The sequence below is a fragment of the Myodes glareolus genome, chromosome 2 (genome assembly GCF_982192425.1).
Source record: "Myodes glareolus chromosome 2, mMyoGla1.1, whole genome shotgun sequence".
NCBI lineage: Eukaryota > Metazoa > Chordata > Mammalia > Rodentia > Cricetidae > Myodes > Myodes glareolus.
This window is the reverse complement of record NC_142027.1, coordinates 24,826,368-24,848,297: the sequence shown is the minus strand read 5'-3', so window position 1 is coordinate 24,848,297 and position 21,930 is coordinate 24,826,368. Positions and strand designations below refer to the sequence as shown.

Here is a 21,930-nt window from a genome sequence, read left to right as displayed (position 1 = left end):
CATATCACCAATTAGCTTATCTGCCTTTATCTTGCACGTCATCTTCTGTTTTTCAAGAGCATTGTCTATGTTCCATCTTGTGGAAGTTGGTTTATGTTCCTTCATCTAACCTCACTAGCAATCGGCCCTCACTAACGTCTGATAGACATGAGAAACGAACGCTGGTGATTTCAGCGATTCCTGTATGTAGAGAACAACTTCCCTTTCTTGTATCAGAATGCTAGTAACTATTCCTCACACTTAGATCATTTGAGAAAATGCTTAACATATTATCTGATTCTGTAGTTATGCAATAAGTACTTATTCAAAATTACTGAAACAATGTTAAAAACCACTTCCTAATCTACTCATCTTCAACCTGAAACACGCCATTTCCTTTAACCCTTTCCTGGAGGAGTTTAATTTCAAACCCCAAAGCCACATTTATCGCATTTCTCCTCAATAAATGATTCCTGACATATAATATTAACATATAATATATAAATAATATTCTCCTAATTAATTGTTGCTATGACTTTTAAGTATTCTAAAATCTGGCCTTTGAATACTGGTGGTGTTAATAATTTGATCATAAAACTCAGTTACCTTGAAGCATTTGCTGTTTATTAGCAAAGACCTTTAAGTTGTAGAAGATTTACTTAGTCAATAGACTTGATGAAGATCTGTCATTGTGTTACCAAGCCCTCCTTTTATGAATAAGGGGCTGAGTTTTGACATCATTTTCTAAGGGGTTACTCCTCTTGCTACTGCCTTTTCATCTTATTGCTACCGAAAAGAAACAAACCAGTTCTGTCCCGTTACCCTGGCACTGTTGGAAAAGACAAGCCAGACTAGTTCCTTCGTATACATGCTGCCACATTTGCAGATATTTGAGTGTGACCCCTTCAGTCACGCTGGCAAACCAAAGGTCACGCTTTCTCAGATTCATTGTGGACCTATTACCTCAATGTAAAATGAAAAGCCCTGAACCGCTTCCCTTCAGGATGACATTCTAAGCCAATCTTGGGATCCTCAGAATCATTTGTTCCTAGCCCTCTGTCCTATTCAGATTGAGTAAAATGTGTGGAGCAACTTTGAAGATAGAAAATTTATGCTCAGAAGTCTCTGATTTCCAAAATTATCTCCCTTTTTTTTTCTTTCAAAAAAACAATCACATAGATTCTTCTTTTCAACCTCAGAAACCTCTACACATTGCACCACAAATGGTCCCAAGTCTGACTTTTCCAGAGCATGCATTGTTTTAGTAACAAAGGAGCATTTGTTTTGTTTCCCCCGAGAAATGCTGTCTCGGGGTCTCTGGACTCCAGGAATTACTCTGTTTTACATACAGGTTCTCTGCTGTGAGAACCCTACCACCTGCACTCTTTATGAAAAGAGAAAGCAGTTTCTCAGGCCGAGACTTAAGCAGCCCGGTAATTTACGGAACAGCAGTGATTTGCTAATGGTTTCCTCGTGAAGTGAAAACATGACTGCTCTCCTCAGATGCTTCCCACCAGGCCTGCCATAATTTCCGGCAGGTTATCAGCTGCAGCCCCTCAACTGTAACTATAAAAAGAAAAGGCAGGTCATTATACAGCGCTATGGCGGGGGCAGCTCCATAGACCCCGGGCTTTGGATGCAGAGGGCCAGATCGCGTCTTGTTTCTTTTCATGCTGACACTAATGTCAGGGATTGGTACAAATGTAGGCCTTAGGCTATTTTTGTTGTTGTTGTTTTATTTGTTTGGATTTTCTTTTTACCTGCAGTAAGAATAAACTCACAGTAATGCACTCACATTTTCTTTCTAAGTTATTTAAACCTCTCATGTGTCAGGGAAACAGAGCAAGGCTCATTGGCTTACCTAGAAATTGATACCATAATCTACATCAGCTCAGTCCTGTGTTCCAATCATCTCAACTAACCAGGCAAATAACACATTGTAATAAGAAACAGTTTACTGCCAAAACTAAGGACTTCACGGAAGAGTTCTAAGAGCATATTTACACAATAAAACATTTCCAGTGATACTTAAAAACACAAAATAACAACAAAATAAACAACATTTTTTTATATTATGTTATTCAAATTATGTAAGAGCAGCTGTTCATATAATTAATTAACAAATAGATGTATTCAAATATTAGACTGATCTTCCATTTATTTCTTAGATATCTACAATATTTTATATTTTATTTTAGATAATGGACAAGTTAAAATAGTATTTTTATTTAAGATGGCCACAAAATGATTTGCGAATTTCCCAAAGACTATGCATTTCAAACATGAGCATAAGTGAGTATAAGTATTGGTTATTGCAATCGATTAATAACAGCCACAATAAAAAATTTAGTAATTAAATTTTATGTGCTACATAATAAAATTAAAATTAACATATTAAGGAAAGACTATTTAGAAAATATTTTTTTTATTCCCTACCAAAATTTTTAGAGAATTATATAAAGTCCATGAATCAAAAATTATAGATTTAAGATTATCATCAATGTTGAAAAATGGCATGGTGATTAAACATAAGACAGCTAAAATAATTATTCATAAAATAATTATATTGGAGTTGTGACATTTAATTAATTAAGTGTAGGTAGTCTCAATTATATTAAAAGTGGAGAACATTTTAAAGGCATAAAACTAGATCTTTTTCCTGGGAAGAACTTCTCAGTGTCTAAGGGAGGCAGGTTCCCTGTTCTCACACATTACAGAGTTAAAGGTTCTGTGGTCCAAACTTCCAAGTTTTGATTGATCTTTCAAGTTTTTTAACCACAAATTTCCCAGATTTTAACTTTATTATTGCATTTGCTTTAGATGTAAAAAGTTCTGTTTCTGTGACCGCTAACCTATAAAATAAAGTAAGCTGAGAGGCGCAGGGAAATGCCTGGCCAAAAGAGGTATTGACGGAAAGTGGTTTTACACTAACAAAACAATGTTTGCAGCGGAAAAATTAAAGCTAGAGGTGACCCAAAAGGAATGTGTGAACTCCTGAGAGTAATAAAGATGTCCTTGGCTTATGAATCTCATGTTCTGTGACTGTGCACAATCACCAGCGAAGAAGAACAGGCGTACACATTTTAGGACAGCTACAAACCTCTTCCTGATTGAGCTCCATTTGAGTCCCCAACACTGAAACCCATCGATTCTGCAGATAACCATGCATGGATTTTGTACGGTGAGGCCTTGTCCATGGAGAAAATTTTAATAACTAGTACATCTTAAATATGCCTTTAAATTATGTGATGGTAGCAGTTATTTTTCATTTTCTATAGTAACCTAAGTTTTAGCGTGATAGCAAAATACAAGAAGTTCATTCAAGGAAGACCAATTGGCTGTGGTTGTTTTTCTAAGGCTGGGAGCAGATGTTGCAGAAGCCACCCCATCTATTCCTGAGCACAGCGTTCTAGTCGCCCTCTAATGACGCGGGGACCAGGAGGAAATCTGATCCCCCACACCTGCAGCAACTGTAACGCCCACAGTGCTGGACACCGTTCCATGGGCAGAAGCGCCGTCATTCAGGGCCAGGACTCCTGAGCACAGCTGTGGTTGCCATTGCTGTCCTGCTGCTCTCAGTAACACCGTGTAAGGCTCTGGTCTGGAGAAATGTCTCCACTGTTTTGAGTTGCTGTCATAGTGGAGTAGGTTGGTAATAGCAAGTAAGACACAAAACCCAACTATGATACGTTAGTGGGCAACAGACTTTGAAAATTAATTTTATAATTCTAATAAATAAGATTCTACCTACTTGATGAAGTTACGATTCTGTCATCTCAAAATGTGGTACTTTGCATGTTGACTCTTAGTAACTAAATGTGCGCGGAGAGCAACAGGTGCAAATGTACATTCCTCTTCCTGTTGATGGGGAGGAGGTTCCCACGTGAGGAATGCACCAAAGGGCAGACGAGGCCACGGTAAAACTTTACATTGGGGTTTATTTTCCAAGCCATTTCTTTACCCCATTGCCTAGCCAATGCCAAGCCCATGACCTGGCCATACTATTACTTTATTGCCCTTTTAAAAATTAATGCATAAAACTTCAATTCTAATTCTTTTATTCTTAATTTCCTGAGAAAATACTCTTTGATATATAAAACATTAAATAAATGCTGGCATCTTTTTTCTCTCCAACTGATATGTCTTATGCCAATTTAATTATCAGGTTTAGAAGAAAAAAGCAAACAGACAAAAGAAAACAAAACTATAAGAGGATAGAGGTACAATTCCCTTGATTTATCAATATGGCAAAAGTTAATATCGTTCCTTAAATTATGATTTTTATAAAAAATAAATTACCCACATGTGGACAGAGTTTTTGTTTGTTTGTTTTTTTACCATTCACAATGTTTAATGGTCAACTCTACAGGATGTAGCATCAACATGCAACGTGCCCCTTGGCAAGTTTTTGAGGTAGTTTCTAGATTGGGTTGAATGAGGTGAGGCTATGCACCCTAAATGTGGGTGAGACTGTTCCATATGCTGGGATGCTGAACTGAATAAATGTGAGAGAGAGAGCTGAGCACCAGAGTTTGTCCTTCAGCTTCCTGACTGTGTGGGCAATGTGAGGAGCTACTTGCTCCTGCTTCCGATTTCCCCACCGTGATGGACTGTCCCGTCAAACTGTGAGATGTAAACCTCCCCTTCCCTTGTTTTCTCAAGTCAGTGATTTAGCCACAGAAACAATAAAAATATTCATTATATCATTTAATGTTTTTCACATATGTTCATATCACAGTATAGAGACTAATATCAGGCTCTTAATATTTCCAAAATGCCTTGCTTTTTATGGTATATTTTGATTAACTTAGCAAGTTAGTTGGTAGAATTTTAAGTTGTAACTAGATCTTCTAGCATTTGAGATGGCAATTTTTGTTTTAAGTAAATTTCAGGGAAAAATCTTAGAGCTTGAATTACTATATATTTAAACTGTTCCTATTTTAAACTTTCAATTTTATACATGATGCCTTCTAAAAATTATTTACACTCTGTATACACACGTGTACGTTGCTAACATGTCAATGAAATAAATCTTGACTAGATACCAAACTACCTATCTCCCTATTGCAGAACTCACTCAGGTATGGTGGGACTGCAGGCAACATCACCTTGTACCATCAGAGAAGAGTCTTCCTCACTATTGCAGGCCTCTTTACTTAGCATCCCCACTTCATATCTATTGTCTCTGCAAGTGTTTGTTAGCCTCCTACTGGACGAAAGACAGGACTGAGATCTGAGGAAAGCACATGAGTTAGAAGATTTCATCTTGTTTGACTGAGATGATCATTTCAAAGCCATGCCTAGGCTAGGTCACAGTTGCACTGTAGTATAAAAGCAAGTGCTAGAGTGTTACACACATGCACACACATGCACATGAGGCATAATAATAGCCTATGACTGGTGTGAAAAGTCTCTAGGTTCTTCTCACTAGAAATTACTCTTGAAAAAAGGCTAAAAATGTTTTGATTTCAGTTTATTTTTTATTGTATAGATATGTTATTTTCCACAAATGAAATCTTAGATAGTAACAAGAAAGATATGTCTGGAGAAATTAAATCCCAAAGCCAAGCATCTATGAGTAAAATATATTAAATTGTGTGTGTGTGTGAATGTGTAAATAAATACCAATAAAATATCTGTCCATCTCTTCTAGTTGTTCATGTGAGCAATTATTGTATCTTTTCTAAAAATGTTTATCTTTTTGTATCCAGACTCAAATCATTTTCCAGGTGGGTTCGAAGCCCAGGTACACATGTCAGGGGCTAGCTTCCAGGGTAGACTGGCACATTGCTGCACCAGCTGCTGGACTGCGGTCTGCTCTCACTGCGAATCTCCCCTGCTGGCGGCTCTTGTTCCAGCTACTGACAGGGCCCTCCCATTTGCCCTGCATCAAACTTGGGCAGGCAGGACGGCACAACTGGGGATGGTAGAGCAAGGAGGAGCTGCTGTGACCCCAGCCTGTGCCAATAACCTGGCACACAAGCTACCTTTCTCCCTTCCTCCTCACTTGGCACTGAAATCGGAGCTTACTAGTATATAAAATACACCGAATACCAATTCTGTGATGTTTTCTTATTTTGTGCCCGTAATTTTATAGTTTAAAATTTAATTAGCCCTCTGTGCTAAGAAAGGAAGGTATTTCCATTACTCCTTTACCTTAAGGACAGTAGAATACAGTTTGGGAGATATATTTAAGACACATCAACATTATTCCAAATGTACACAAAGAAATTACAGAAGAAAAGGAAATTATATTTTTTAAACAACAGTTAACTATCTTATTCTAAGGAAGTATTTCTGGGTAAGACAATGCGACTTTAAATGTTTTGTATGTAGAACACCTTTGCACATGTGCGTGCGTGCACATACACACACACACACCTCTTCAAGTTAAGGAGAACATTTGCTCACAAAGCAGAGAACAATTTTAAAGTCCCACCATGAACACAGGAACCTTTATATGAACAAAGTAAATAGATCCTGCTTTCTCTGTCCCTTCAAGAACTGGCTCACAGTTTGCCTTTCTTACATTTTATCTACATTCCTGGGCGAGAGATCCAATGACTTTATTCTGCTCAGTGATAATGCAACATGGGAGTGGATTCTGAATACCCCTAATTATCCTGCTGGGACTGCAGAGCCCCAAAGTCGTCATTGTCCAGCAATAAACCCATGACCAGCTTCAATACCTCTCGTTGCCCTTGTATCAGTTAGTTGGAGAAGAATCTTGCCTCCCATCAAGCAGTGTCCTAAAATATTTAATCCAGCTGACATTTTAATATTAATTAAAGTTAGAACAATACTATCTACTTCTGGGCTAAGAGAAAATGAAAATGAAATTCTAAATCTTAGATTCTTGTTTCCCACTCTTTCTTTTACCCCACCCCTTTAGCTCCAATCCTCTTTAATACTCCATATATATTCAGGATTCAGATTGGACTTGTGCCATTTCCTGGAATATCATGAGGTTTTAACACTTAGGACACATGTCCAGTTTGTTTAATTTTTTTTTTTTTTTGTCGAATGACGGGCAAAGCAGAAACTCCCCCAATTCTCAAAGTAACAGTGGAGCCCCAAATTAGGAATGTTCTCACAGACCTGAGCTGGGATTATTCAATGATAGTAATAAAGACACACACATTAAATGGGGCTAATTTGTGCACCCCATTCTTTTAAAAGGGCTATTTTTCGCCTGTGACTATGGCATGCATTTGTTTTTTAAACAATATCACACTTTTATATAACCATATATTCAAGGTCTTTATCATTCAAAAAACATGAAGGTTGTGCTTTTGCTCTTTAGGTTGGTGTAGGAGATATGATTCACAAAGTAGGATAGATAAAAATAAGCCTGCCAGAGCACGGTGCCACAGCATCAGAATTCACCATCTTATCAACAAATGAAAGTCATTCTTCTTTATTTCTTAAGCGAAACGGTTTCATATGAGATAAATAGCTTCCAGTCAGAATAGCCTAACATACGATATGCATCTTTTTGACATGTATATTCTCACACTACTTTATAGCACAAGATTAAAGTAAGAGTCAGCTCAGGGCTGCGTGTTGGAAGTGACACAAGTCAAACCTGCATTTTTCTGTCATTTGTCTCCTGAAAGTAGACGCTCTGTGTTTATGCTTACACGTAAGAGGGTGTTGTTGCGTATTCAGCCTTTCTTGACTTTCAAGTGCCACATTCTAAAGAGTCTCATGCAGAGAAATAATTTCTGGCATTTGCCCTTTTCGTAAGCCCAACAATGAAAGTCACATGATGTCACCTGCATTTTGTTTTCAGAGATCAGGAAAGACTGGAACATACAAATCTCACAGTCTTAGGACACTTAGTCCCACATAGACGGCTTGAAAAATCTAGTTAGCTATTCATGTTTAGCTTTTCTATCTTGCAAATATTACCCTTTAGGGAATTGATGAAGTCATAGAAAGTTTCCCTTTTTAAATTTTTTATAAATTTATTTTTATCTTTACTAGGTTGCATACACAAAAGGTGGAACTTTGAGCTTTACAAAGTGTGCCTTTGATGACAGCCCTACCTCTCCTTCTTATCTGTTTGTTTGACTTCTTCGAAATTCCGTTATTATTTGCTTCAGCTGGAAGTAGGACAAGGTAGGTGGTTTGAAATGTAAAAGACCGGCAAGCATTTTCAAACATTCAGAAACTATCTTCTCCCTCCTCGTATTTCAGGGTTACATTCCTTTGGAGATTGGCTATGTGACTGCACATGAACAACACGAGAAACCTCCAGAACTTCTTTCTTAGCACACATTGTTTAGTGAGGAGCCATGAATTGAAATGATAGGATGTAGAAGAAGCTGCCTCATCTACCTAAGAGATATCTCTGCATCAAGTCTCACCGGCGGCTTTTATCTGTTCTCAAGCTCTGAATAAGCCATCTACTTTTCTAAGTCAATCTTTGCCTGCATTTGAGACTATCCACCTGTGCTCATCACCCAGTCCCCAGAACTTCAAATAAACTATATTATTATAAATAACATGTTATTTATAATAATAAAATATATAATATAACAATAAATATTATTTATAACAATAAATCAGGGATAGAGTCATTTCTACTGGTGTTGGATTACTCATGCATGCCGAAGTTGTTGGGAAAGGATAAATATCTGTGCAAACACAACACCACAAGTAGAAAAAAGAAAGAATGTTTCTAAAGAGGTACATTAATTGTTATCACATGTGAAACAAGTATAGACAAGCTATGCCACGGTTTGGTAGGACTTTTGAAATGAGGTACAGAATAACCCACAAAGGAAATCAAGAGGTCTGGTTGCTATATAAAGATTCCCTCACGCTCACCATCTGAACTGTTCCTTACAGTATGAGGAAGTCTGGCAATGCTTCCCAAACATTGGCCTGAATCTTAACTCTGTAATCACTAGGAGCTTGTGTTCAAGATAAAAGGCACTTCCTGCCTCAGGCTCTGAGCTGGCAGCAGCATGAAGGAAAATAATAAACATGAAGATGTTAGAATGAAGTTTTATTAAGAGTGTTATGTTCGAAGAAAGTATTTAAGATCTACTGTTTAAGTTTTGAAAAAGAAGACTGGATTGGATGGTTTAAGATCCTTTTTTAAACTTCAAAGTTAGATTCCATTCCTTTTTCTTTGTCTTTTTTCCCTTGAAATTGTTGTTTGAGAATTTCATACCTGAGTACACCATATTCTTGTCATTTTCACCCTTTCTCCTCCTGCTGCTCCCACCATGTTTGCCCAAGGCCCCCATCTATAATTATTGTTCACACACACACACACACACACACACACACACACACACGAATAGAAACAACTGTACATCTATAGCTATGGAGTCTAGTTGGTTTTGTTGTATTTGCATGTGTTTAGGGCAGAGGCTCCATTCCTCTTTATTTTTTTTTTTCTCATTACAACATACTCCGCAGTGTTTGGCCTTCCCCTAAACTCAGGGTTTTGAGGTTTGACTAGATTTAATAGAACGAGTGTTCTGAATGGGCAATTGTAAAAATAAAAACTATTCCATTTTCATAAACCCAGCTGGCATAACTTGTACTCAGCCATAAATGAATCTGCATTTATTATTTCATCTTTAGTTTATATTTACAAATACAGAGAACCAGCTCTGATAATAAAAGTGAGTACTGAATATTTTTGCAAGCTATTATAGCATTTACAAAGAGTACTATAAACACACGCAAGATGTGACTATATGGTAATGAAATGAATTTTCCTGTGTGGTAGGGAAAGCTCATTAACTTAGAGCCAGGCTCTGGGCTGTTCTACAGTAGACATATGTGGCATTTCTCACTAATGGCTCACACTGTCACTAAAATATTTGTCTCTAAGTCCCTTGGTCTTTGAGAATGCAGGCATCCACTGTGTGTAAATTAATAGTTTGGGAGAACCAACCAAAACAAGAGACCCAGAGAAAATTTTTTCTTTTGTAAGAATACAATCAAAATCTTTTCCCTAATTATACATTTTGGCCAGAGTAATATCTGATATTATATAAAAATGCTTTCAGTTATAGGGAAGAATGCTTTATATGATTCTTAGTAAGTGACATTGGGTTATGCTTTTAGTGATTTCACTGTTTATATTAAAGCGTGATGACCAGGAGGGAGAAGGGTGGATATTCACACTTACTTTCTTCATCCAGAAGACTCTCAGCAGCTGAGAGTAACCTCATCCTGTCTTCTGGATTGGCAATGTTTAATTCAATGAGGTGACTTTCTTTAATATCCTTCAAGTCTTCCAGGGTCTCATAGCCATTGAGCAGAAGTGTTGAAGTATATTCCTGTAGGAGGAGGAAAATGTGTATAATCCGTAAACTAACAGGGCTCAAATATTGTGATTCCTCTAAATTAAAGTAATTATACAAATGCCAATGACAGCAAAAACAGCAGTGGACCTTTTGCCTGGTATCATTTTATTTATGCTAGTTTCCCACAGACAAATGTTAGGGCATTGAAGAGAGAGTGCTGTAAATTCGTGACCTGCAGAAGGACAAATATAAAGAAGAAATAATCCCTTGACTCTGATGATAGCAGGAAATTATGGATCTCTTATCAGCTGACTTGTCCATCCCACTTGGCACTCTCCCTTTGTACCTCATCAAAAGGCAGCATTTTCTCAAGGCGTTCAACACAGTACCTCTCATAGATGAAGCTATAGTAATATCTCTGCACCAGTCTCTCGTTTTGGTTGCTTGGTCAGGAAAACATCTACTCTCATTATTTTCTTAGTGTAGTTAAATGATGAATTTGAGCGCCAGTGAGATGGATTAGTAGGTAAACTGCTTGCTGCCTAGGCTGATGACATAGATTGGGTCCCAGAGCATAAATGGTAAAATAAATGCACTCCTGCAAATGTCCTCTTACCTCCACATTCACAACATGGCATGCATGCACATACGTGCGCATGTGCACACACACACACACACACACACACACACACACACACACACACACACACTGAACAAATAAATTTATGAAATAAAAATGAATTTGAAGCAGACACAAAATGAATTTAGTATTTTGACTGAGTGAAGATGTTTTATATATCTTGTGAACTACAGGTTTGCTATATATTTTTTTCTTTCTTTTTTATTGATTTTTTTATTGAGCTCCACATTTTTCTATGCTCCCCTCCCTGCCTCTCACCTCCCCTTTATATTTAAATTTTAATTATACATAAAAGACTCACAGTTGAAGTTAGTATTTATTTCCTTTCCTCAGTAGGGACATTTTGTCTATCATTTGCATCAATATATATTAGTGTAAAATTCTTAGACTTCTGATCATAAAGTATCTATGTGGTTCTCAGGCTGTGGGTTGTGACCCCCACTGGTGTTGTATATCAAATATCCTGTGTATCATATATTACATTATGACTCATAACAGTAGAAAAATATCAGTTATAAAGTAACAACAAAAATAATTTTATCCCAGGCAGTGATGGCACCTGCCTTTAATCCCAGCACTTGGCAGCCAGAGGCAGGCAGATCTCTGTGAGTTAAAAGCCTGCCTGGTCTACAAGAGCTAGTTCCAGGACAGGCAGCAAAGCTACATAGAGAAACCTTGTCTCAAAAAAATATATAATAAGAATAAATTTATGGTTGGAGTTCACCACAACATGAGGAACAGTGTTAAAGGTTTCAGCATTGGGAAGGGTGAGAAACAGCACTGTTGTTTCCACAACCGCTGTTCTAGCAGACTGAATATGCAAAGTGAAGTGACATTTTTTCCAACTTCCTCAAAAATGTCTCCAATTTTATTTAAATCTAGTTTTAATATTTTTATTTCAGTTACTAAAATTGAATATGATATCAGAAAGTGTTAAGTAATCAGAAAAAAACTTTTTACAAAGCACATTTTAATCAAATGAGGGAAAAGAATAATGATAATTTGTTTAAAAATAGTGTATTTTAGAAGAACACAGAATACCAAAATTTCCATTCTTACACAACAATCTAACTCTGACTTTTTTAGTATGGTGTTTACCACACTTAGGTGTTTTTCCATGGGTGACAGAGGCAGGTTTTCAATGGTGTTTTCCCCCAGGAGTATCACACTGTCTCAATCATTCTATAATGAAAGTTGAACAGTATGTTGGCAGACAGAAGGGTAACTTAATAACTCAGAAATACCAATTAAGAAAAATATAATTGCTTTTGTTTTGATGACTTGCACTAGCCAAATATTGATGAGTGAGTTGTGCAAATGGATTAGAAACTGAGAGTAGAGTGATACCACTTATGGTGGATACTGTGCTATGTAACGTGCGCACGTGTGTGTGTGTGTGTGTGTGTGTGTGTGTGTGTGTGTGTGTGTGTGTGGTTCTGTGGCAGCTTCTTTTACACTGAGAATGGAGTGATGCTACTTATGGTAGATACTGTACTATGTAGTATATTGTACCATGTAACAAGAGCTATTTCTTTTAATAGGTATTGGCATGCCAGTGGTGCAATGCATTCAAGTGTGGTGCTCATAAAACAAACTTTTCCTTGAAATAATCATTAGAGCATTGAACATTAATTATCACTGTTTCTGAAATTACTTCTGAGACGATTATATTCAGTTATTTTCTCTGAATTTCATTTTGACCTCTCATAAAAACACAAGCTTCCTTTCATTCTTCTTCTGAGTCCCACAAATTTGACTGTATTCTACCTATTTTCTTGGTCATTCTCACTTAAATACTTTTTCTGTGGTCTCCTATTCTCCTAGATGTATATTTTTTCATTTTCAGTGCCATTTCTCTACATTAATCTCTACTGTTACTGACTGCTAAGTATGATTAGGGTTTAGTCTAAAGGGTGCTACATCAAGACCTGTCTTTGTATAAAAACGTAATAAAGGAAAAATAAGAGCTGTTCTAGAAAAACAGATTTTCCTTTGCTGTAAATCTTACATTCTTAACAACCAGGTGGAAAGACTGATCCACTTTGTATTTCACCCATTTTCCAGCAAAAGCAAACAGATCAAAGGTTTACTAACCTGGAGGTGAATCTGCTCTAAGAAATTCTGCAGAGTCCCGGTGCTCTCTCTCTTACTACTTCTGTGCGCCTTTGTTTTCTTAGGAGCTGCTTCCTCTTCTGCGATAACATCCACATAAATAAATTTGAAGTTTCCAACTTTATTGTTCAGCATCCCTGTCCACATTCCCATCGGTGTCTTACAGATAATGTCTATGATGTCTCCTTTCTAAGGACAAAAACAAATGCAAATCAAATGTCAAAGCACCATCATGCTTTAGTAATATGGAGAAAGAATGGAACCATAGGAATCCTAGAGGATAATATAGTAAAGGTCTTCAGAGATCGACAGGAGTTCGCATCCTCATTGAAAGTATTCACCATATAGTGAAGAACACCTACATGCTTGATGCTGCTTTTCTTTTTCCTATTATATTAACTCACTAACTTACATTTGTAGAACAATATACATGGTATGTTAAATATACTGCTTTCTTGTTGCACTACATATGTATTTGGTAGAGAGTATGAGGTATCAGATTATTGCTATTAGTGTGACAGAAAAAGAAACAGTGATATTAAGTGACCTGTCACTTTCTTAAATGAAGTTAAAGATGGGGTCAGAACTCAAGCCTAAGTTATGTCATCTTAAAAATGTTTCATTTTTATTCTACTTCCTAAATCAATATAGGAATAAAGCATCAGACCATCATTTGAATGTGCTCTCTTAAGGGGGAAGAATGAAACTTGGACTCTTTGTCCATGGTTTTAGCTCATATGACACGATTCTTTTACAGTATAAAATAAGTCTATGTAAATTGTTTTTTTGAGCTAAAGCAATGAAAGTAAAGCATTTACTAAGTATGCAATGGAAGTATTTGTGTAGCCAGGTCTGTTGATTAACTTTTGAGGTAATGATGGCGCTCCTGCCGTCAGTGCCACTTGTGGAAGCTCTCATCCGTGACCTACAGAAACCCACAGGGGCGGGGCGGAGAGCTAGCTCTCTGGCCTGGTGGAGACCTAACTTTTCAAGGCACTCAAAATATAAGAGGATTAATCTGGTTGGCCTGGACAATCATTAGCCAAAGGGTCATCTCTTGGGAAGTGGGTTCACCTTAAACTATGCTCAAGGGAGAAGAGGAATAATGAGAATGAGCCCTTTAGTGAGCTAAAGAGCTATTACTTCCCAGAATTGTCACTGCTCAGGTAGGGCTGCAGACAATTTCCCAAGTCGTCTGAATTACTCAGAAAACCATACATTTCCTTTCTATTGTATCTCTTTTCTAAGTGTGTTTTCCTGATACTTTGCCTTCTTTTTTTCACTGCGGTACCCAACTCTCCCATGTGGCTGCTTGCCTACCATGTAGGTGACGTCCATGCTGAACTAACTCGAATGCCATGTTTTTCTCTGTTTCTTCAATTTGTATTCCTCTTCCCTGTAGCTGGATAGACTGAAAACTTGCTGCCCTGGGTTTTTTTTTTTTAATTACAGTCAAATTTTCCTCAATTTTGAGCCCATTCTTAAATTCTTTTATTAATGAGACAAGGAATTCCATGTAAGGACCTTGATTTCCCAGATAGCACGTAACTGGGAACCTTCCTGGGATTTCCCAAAATTCTGATAACATCCAAAGGAGATATTATATAAAATAAAATCCACAACAAAGTTTTCAATGAGGCATGAATTAGGCAGAATCGCATGACCAAACCAACTAGCATTTTGTGTATTCATATCTAAGACTACATTTGGTTATAGGATGCAATTATTGGCAAGAGTAAAAATTCTCTTGACAATACTTCTTTATGAGAAGATTTAATTTCTAGAAAATTATGTGCCTATTTTATGAGTCATATTTACTCAAATAAGAATCAAAGTTACTCTTTTGAGGTATAATTTTACATCCCAATGAGATGCCATAGATTCCAATATTTGCTAGTTTTAAGGTTCTATCTTAAAACTAAGCTATGCTTAAATCTATATTTTCATGCAGGCCTGTGAACATATGATTGAAGAAAAATACTAATTTATTTGTTCTAGTAATCTATAACTGGATGTGATTGTGATTGAAAGATATGATCTCTCTAATTTGGGATAGGATGTGTACCTGTCTGTCTTCTGAGTTTGGGTCTAGGTGTTTGCACTTTTCCCTGAGAGAATGAAGTGACAGGCCAGATCCTATACGCCCAGGAGACCAGCACACTCCCTAGAAGTAATAATAAGTTTCTGGGTGTGACAGTTCTTCACTGGGTCTTTCCTGTCATATTTTACATTTCTGGTCTTGTTCCTTGTGTCGTTTAAACTTACAAATTGCAGCAAAAGTCACAGGTGAGCCCAAAGACTCAGTTTCCTTACTCGGGACCTGTGAGATGTTTATTGTGTTCTGTGAGGGCCCCAGAAAATCACCGTAGTGGCACATGGACATAATTTTGTAGGGAGTTACAACAAACTAAGTTCTACCTACCCATGGGAGCTTTAAGAAGGACATCAAGTCTCGGGGGAGATCATAGTGTGGCTGGCACCCTGATTTTGCCAGGGGTATCCTTGTGAAGATAACAGCTGAGTCATATCCAGGTTTATGCCTTCAAAAGCTGTGATTGAATATTTGTGTGTTATTTGAAGCCTACGAGCTGAGGGTAATTTGTTGTACAGTGACATTTGTGGTGGGGTTATCACTAGGGAAAGAACTCTGGTTACGTGAGGCAACCAAATTAGAAAGCCCTGGAGCTGCCCAGCCAAGTGTGGTTCCCCAAGCCTCTGCTCTGCCGGGTGCCTGTCGCATAGTTCGGTTTTTGCCTACTCCCTTTTCTGTTTTTGCCTACTCCCTTTGCGCTCTTCTTTTTGTCTAGCTGGTATCAGGTGGACACACCTCGCTGGTCACCTCTGAGAGCTTCAAAAAATGCTGACCATTCATCCCCCTCCCACAGATTCTTACGTTAATGGCCACAGGAGACTGATCCCTCTCACCCCACCCCACACTAAGTTCAAATTCTCCCCACTGGGGCGTCAGTCCAGCTTACTATGAAAACCAGCTTTCTGTAGTTCCTGAAGGAAATCACCCAACTGGCATTCGACAGACCAGGAAGCACATGTAATGTGGGCCTACCTTGATTTTGAGGGAGTCGGTGTCATAGGGACTTGGCGTGAAGTCTGTGTGCACTCTGGCGCGGCCACAGAATGGCCCTGCATAGGGGCTGTCGTCATCCAGGCGAAAACTATCCCTGTTACTTGTTCCGTCTGAGCAGCTTGTCATTCCGCCTGACAGGGAATAGGTACAGGGAACAGGTTAACAGGTTATCAAAGGTTCGCAGCCTCCAGCACCTCGTCTAAAACTGGAGCAATGGATGCCAGTCTTACTGAGCTCCTAATCACACTCCCTCCATGACTCACTCTTCAGAGTTAGTTGTGACTCGCTCCCTGCCAGTCTGAATATGCTTCTCAATCTTTATTCCAATACCGTCTCATTTTGGCTCTATGATCTGATCTATCTTAAAGGGCATTAAGAAGTGCCCACTTACTAATCTGTAGCAAGGTATAGGTTCAAGCCTAGACCTAGAAAGAAATTTTCATACTTGAAAACTAAGAAAGAATTTGATATATAACATTTTAGTCATTATGTATTATTATTGATCATAAATGGCCTAAATATGTCATTTCAGAGTTCCTTATAGCTTACACAGTTGTAATGAATGTTTGCCCCAGAATTCTGATTGTGTGCCAAAGGCCAAAGAGAGAAAAATCCTTGCTTATAACAGGTGATGCTTTTGTGTGTCTTGCATAGGAGATGGCCCAAATGTTTGAACCTCCAAGCTATCCTATTCCGCCAAGCTGCTTGCTTTCTGCTCCCCTTCCTTTCTGATCTTGATTTCGGAAGTAAGAAAACAAAACAGAACAAAGCTATTTTTGCTTCAGTTTGTTTCTTTCTGTCATGTCAGCTCTGTGGACAATGCAAGGGCTTCCGTGTTTCTCCCACATTCTCAGTCTCCTCACTTCCTCCTTGAGAATGACCTTTTGCTGCTCGGGGAGGCAACAGTGGTAGTTTCCCTATCATGCATTATGAAATAAGGTAAAAATCCTGCAGGACATTTTTGCATTGTGTATAAACAGAAGTGTAACGTGGAAGTGGAACACTCTCTCCCCAGGCCTCCCTTCTAGATGAATGTGTGGGTGCAGGCTTTGCCTCATGGACCGAAGTAGGAAAATTCTTTCCACATTCAGTATCACAGCATGAATTTGAATACTTCCATCAGAAATACTTATGAAATCTGAATCACACACACACACACAAACACACACACACGCTTGCACGCATGCATGCACACACACTGCATCCTTCAAATGTTTCTGCCTTAGTTTTTCATCACAAAATAACTGTTGTACAGCAAATATGAATACATTTGAGGATATTCAAAATATCTGCTCTTTGTTAGTCGTCTTCAAATAACAAAAGTAGTTTATTTAAAAGGAAGAGGAAAATAAACTTTTCAGTGGCATTTACAATTTCTGAAGTGACTGGAGGAAAGATAACACTGCACATACAGAAAGACATAAGGCACCAGCACCCTCAGTCCTTTCTTGTGAGTATTGCAGCAGAAAAATGTGACTGAATCTTGAGTAATGTCCTTCTTATCAAATATCAGTGTTGGCTCAGCAGTCCTTAGAGTTGCCTGCTAATCTTCTTCTCCATCCCACTGGCGACATACCTATCATGTGGTAGTATTCATTGTTTCCATCTTTACTTACAGGTAATGTAATGTAAGTAATGGTAAATGTAAGTGCTAGAATTGAGGCATGTGTCCTGCACTTTGCAGAAAACCAAAAAATAATTTAAAAAGAAAGAAATGGGGGAGGAAGAAGAAGAGGAGAAATGGGATGAATGAGAGGGGGAGAAGAAGGGACAAAGACAAAAAGAAAAAATCAAAGGAGAAAAATAAAGAATAGAATTTTATTTTTCTATTTCGATTAATTTTCTATCTTTGACTCAAGTTAACATGAGGTTTTCTGAGCACACAATTTGGTATCAGATTTCATTATTTAATACAACTTTTTCAAGGCATTTTCACAAGAGTCCTGCGGGCTACAGTGTCAAAGTATGTTATGTTATGTATCACAATCAATAACTCCATGTATATTCAATGTATCCAACCTTTTCAGCTTCTCTATATCAAATGTCTGATCTTTGTTTCTAATCTGATAAACAACCTCAGGCTGATCTTTCATCGTTTTTTAATTAGTTTAACCCGAGCTTCGTTTCTCAGATACCACCTCTTACTCATTAGCCTTACTTGATGAGCTCCGCGCACTGTAGAGGCTATCCATAGAGTCGCTGGCTTTGAGGGAGGTCTTCTCTGTATGTGTTCCAATCATGGGGTCACTGTTCCTATATGGGAGGGCTTCCTCTCCATTTTCCTCCTCCTTCAGAAGAAAACATATTAGAGGTTAAGTGTGCAGATCAGATTTCCATGGAGATGTTCACTGTGTGCACTGACTCTACAAGCAAGACACATTTAAACAATAAAACACTCATGAATACATCAGCATAAAATATGAGAGTCATTAATCTTCAGTTCATTTTCTAGGAAAACAGTTCAGAGGATACTTGGAAAACACCCCTAGACGAGACATTGTTTGTTGTGGAATATATCTGCAATTATAACGGTCTATTTTTGAAAATAAAGATGAATATAATATCAAGACTATTTAATCAGAAATGTGGGATATATTGGCATTGATGCTTCTTCTGTTAAAGCGCAGTTGCTTCCTCATGTCCTCCCTCTTATCTGTTTGCTGCCATTACTAATCCTTCGAGATCTGATACTACAGGCTTAAACTCTGCACATTTGTTTCATGTCAGTTATTTGCACGTTCCCAGATCACTAGATATGAATAAAACATGCTCACTTGGCAATTCTAACGCAAACCTTATCTCAGGAGCTTTACAAACCTCATACTGCGCTTGCCACCTAGTCAAGTGAAAAGCAAATCTTGCATAAAATTAGAAAAGACAGACAATTTCAAAACAAATTACATTTCCTTGAAAACATCTCAAATGTTTGCCATTTTTAGAAAGTTTGGACAAAGCTTATGAATTTCTTAATACTCATCACATTGTAATTCAATAGTCTTATTTTTGAGCATTACTGAGCATTGATAAAACTTCATATTAAGCATAGACTTAGTTTGAGTCTCTGCTTTTATCTGTTCTTTATTCATGCAGTAATTTAGGGAAGGTTTATGAAGCACAGCCTAGTAGGTACTTGCCACCTTTCAAACAATTGTGGATATTCTAATAAACAAGATAACATAAGAAAAGGGTTTGGACTCTAAGAGGTTATGTTGTAGTCTTCATGGGCTTTACATAGTCTATAAGCTAGTATTTATGTCTTTAAAGGAGTTGAACTTATGTACATGAAAATATTTGGTGTGGGAGGTCCTTCTGTCTATATATTCCTTTTATTGGTTAATGAATAAAAACTGCTTTGAACCCACGGCAGGGAAGAATAGAACTAGGTGGGGAAAACGAGGCTGTATGCTGGGAGAAAGAAGGGTGGAGTCAGAAGAGAAGCCGTGGAAACGCTTCCAGAGTCAGACATGCCAAAGCCACTGCCACGTGGTGATACACAGATTAGAAATGGGCTAAATTAATATGTAAGAGATTAGCCAATAAGAATCTAGAGCTAATGGGCCAAGTAGTGATATAATTAATACAGTTTCTGTGTGATTATTTTGGGTCTAAGCTAGCCGGGTGGCTGGGAACCAACAGGCAGCCCTTCTCCAATAAATATTAGTATGAGCCATATAAGTGCTATGAAGGAGATAGACTGTATAATGTGAGAGAACTGGCAAACTGGGCAAAAATGAGAAAGGTTAGTTGATTTAGGTGAGATGAATTCCAAAGACTTTCACTGTAAGGTAACAAATGCCCTGAGTCTACCCAAATAAGTATGAAGATACCCTTTTATAACATGTTGGTCTGAATTATGAGAGAATAGCACTTCTATTTTCTTCTGAAGGTACTTTTCTACCTTTTCCTTTTGCATAAGCAAAAGGAAAGATGAGAACAAAATGGAACTCATAATTAGCCTTGGGTGTACAAATCAATGTCGTGAGAGAAAGGAGGGTATTTCATAGTGACTCAAAGAAGTGATTGAGATTCAGTTCAGGAAGAATGTTGTAGACCACTGTGGTGACCACCGGAATGTGGCACCTAGATCTAAATGTGTATTGTGAAAAGTACATGAACTTTGGGGTTGGAGACTGCATGCTATGATTCCATATTGTCATCTCCAAAAACTCATATGTTTATTCAATTTCCACTGTGCAGTATCATAAAAGGGGAAATGGAATCCGACTTTGGTGTTTAGATGCACAGCCTTCGGGAGATGGTTGGGATTAGATGAGGTTATAATAGAAGCTCCTTGACTAGGTGTTGGTGGCTTTACTACCAAAGGGATAGACACTATCCTGCATTTGCACCTTTGTTGCTTTGTAACCCTACCACCAAAGTGGCCACTTTTTCTTGGACCATAAGTGCAACCAAAATGAGGCTGTTTGTGAATAATCAGTCTGTTATGAATTGCCATTAGCAACAGAAATATGACTAATGCACCGTAGCAGTTCTCGCTATTCCCCTTGGTATCTACGAGTGTGTTTACACTGAGGTCAGACCCTCCAATGCGTCAGTAGCTGAAGAATACTTATGAATAACATTTGTGCCTATTCTGGTGGGGAAAAAAAGGAGTTCTTCCAGTGGGAAGTTTATGGTTCAAGATCTAGCCAAAACGTTCTCAGAAGAGGACTGTAAAGAGAAACTCTGATACTTATCTCCTCTCATTGTCTTTTTTATAGATGTCAGATTTGCACTGCCATTGCAAGGTTCTCCCTATGCACTTTCACTTCTGAAGAGTTCATAGGTGCTGGATGGTGGCATGCACCTTTAATCCCAGCACTCTGGAGGCAGAAGTAGGTGTATCTCTGTGAATTTGAGGTCAGCCTGGTCTACACAGAGAGATCCAGGACAGCCATGGCTATTTCACAGAGAAATCCTATGTCAGGAAACAAAACAAAACAACAATAAAGAGTTTCACAGACATTTCCCTAGTTGATCATTGGTGTTTTTATTATTATTATTTCTTAGAGGTCTGTTCCACAGAGGACTAGCAAGATTGATAGAATCTATCACACTGTATTGATAGGATCCTTTACAAGATATTTGGAAGCTTTAATCTGGGGCCCAATGGGACCTGTTCCACCTTTCAGAAATTTTTTTATGCCTTCTTGTCCTAAAAGAATCTTATTGGAGAGAAAACAGACAGAACTTAAGTGGTGGCTCTTTGATAATACAAGCAGGAGAGTCTAGTGACTTAGATTAAATCTGGGACAATTTGACTAAAAAAAATAGAACTCTAAATATTCTTTGGACATTAAAACCAAGAGGATAATTATGGTTATATTATGATATATTATGATAATTATGTTCAAAGTGGGATAAACAATTTGGAGTGATTCTTTTTTTACCCTTGCTTTTTCTTTGGCTTCTAGAATCATAAAAGTATTGTCATTTACCACTAAAAATAAGGGATGAGAAATAATTGTTTCTGATAGAAATGTTGAGAATTTCAATTTTTCAATATGCATAGGCTATGGTATCTATTGAACATCTCTGTGATAGCATCGAATGGTCAATTATTTGATTGGATATAGCAATCAAGTGAAGAAGTCATAGCTAGAGATACTTTGAAAAACCATGGCATAAGACTATTTAAGATCACAAATGAGGTATTTAAATAAGCCTTGGGTAGTCTTAATATTTAGAGAGATAGAATCAAAAGCAAAGCCAAGAAGGATTCTGGGATAGACAAAAGTTCAAAGAGTGCTCAAAGAAACAGAAAGTTTTCCATGTAAACATGTCATGATAAATAAAACATAAAGTGTCATTGAGTTTGGGCATCACAGAGGTTACTAACTACT

The 21,930-nt window shown here is 37.7% G+C and overlaps 1 protein-coding gene across 1 annotated transcript in view; it reads right to left on the bottom strand.

Annotated features, from left to right (window-relative positions):
* Window positions 1–21,930, bottom strand: part of Samsn1 (SAM domain, SH3 domain and nuclear localization signals 1) — a 51,414-nt gene that overhangs the window by 1,978 nt on the left and 27,506 nt on the right. The window contains exons 4-7 of the mRNA XM_048422565.3: window positions 18,246–18,375; window positions 16,067–16,218; window positions 12,985–13,191; window positions 10,133–10,283 (exon numbers count right to left, since the gene is read on the bottom strand). Coding sequence (XP_048278522.3) covers window positions 10,133–10,283; window positions 12,985–13,191; window positions 16,067–16,218; window positions 18,246–18,375 — 640 coding nt within the window. The remainder of the gene's footprint in view (window positions 1–10,132; window positions 10,284–12,984; window positions 13,192–16,066; window positions 16,219–18,245; window positions 18,376–21,930) is intronic.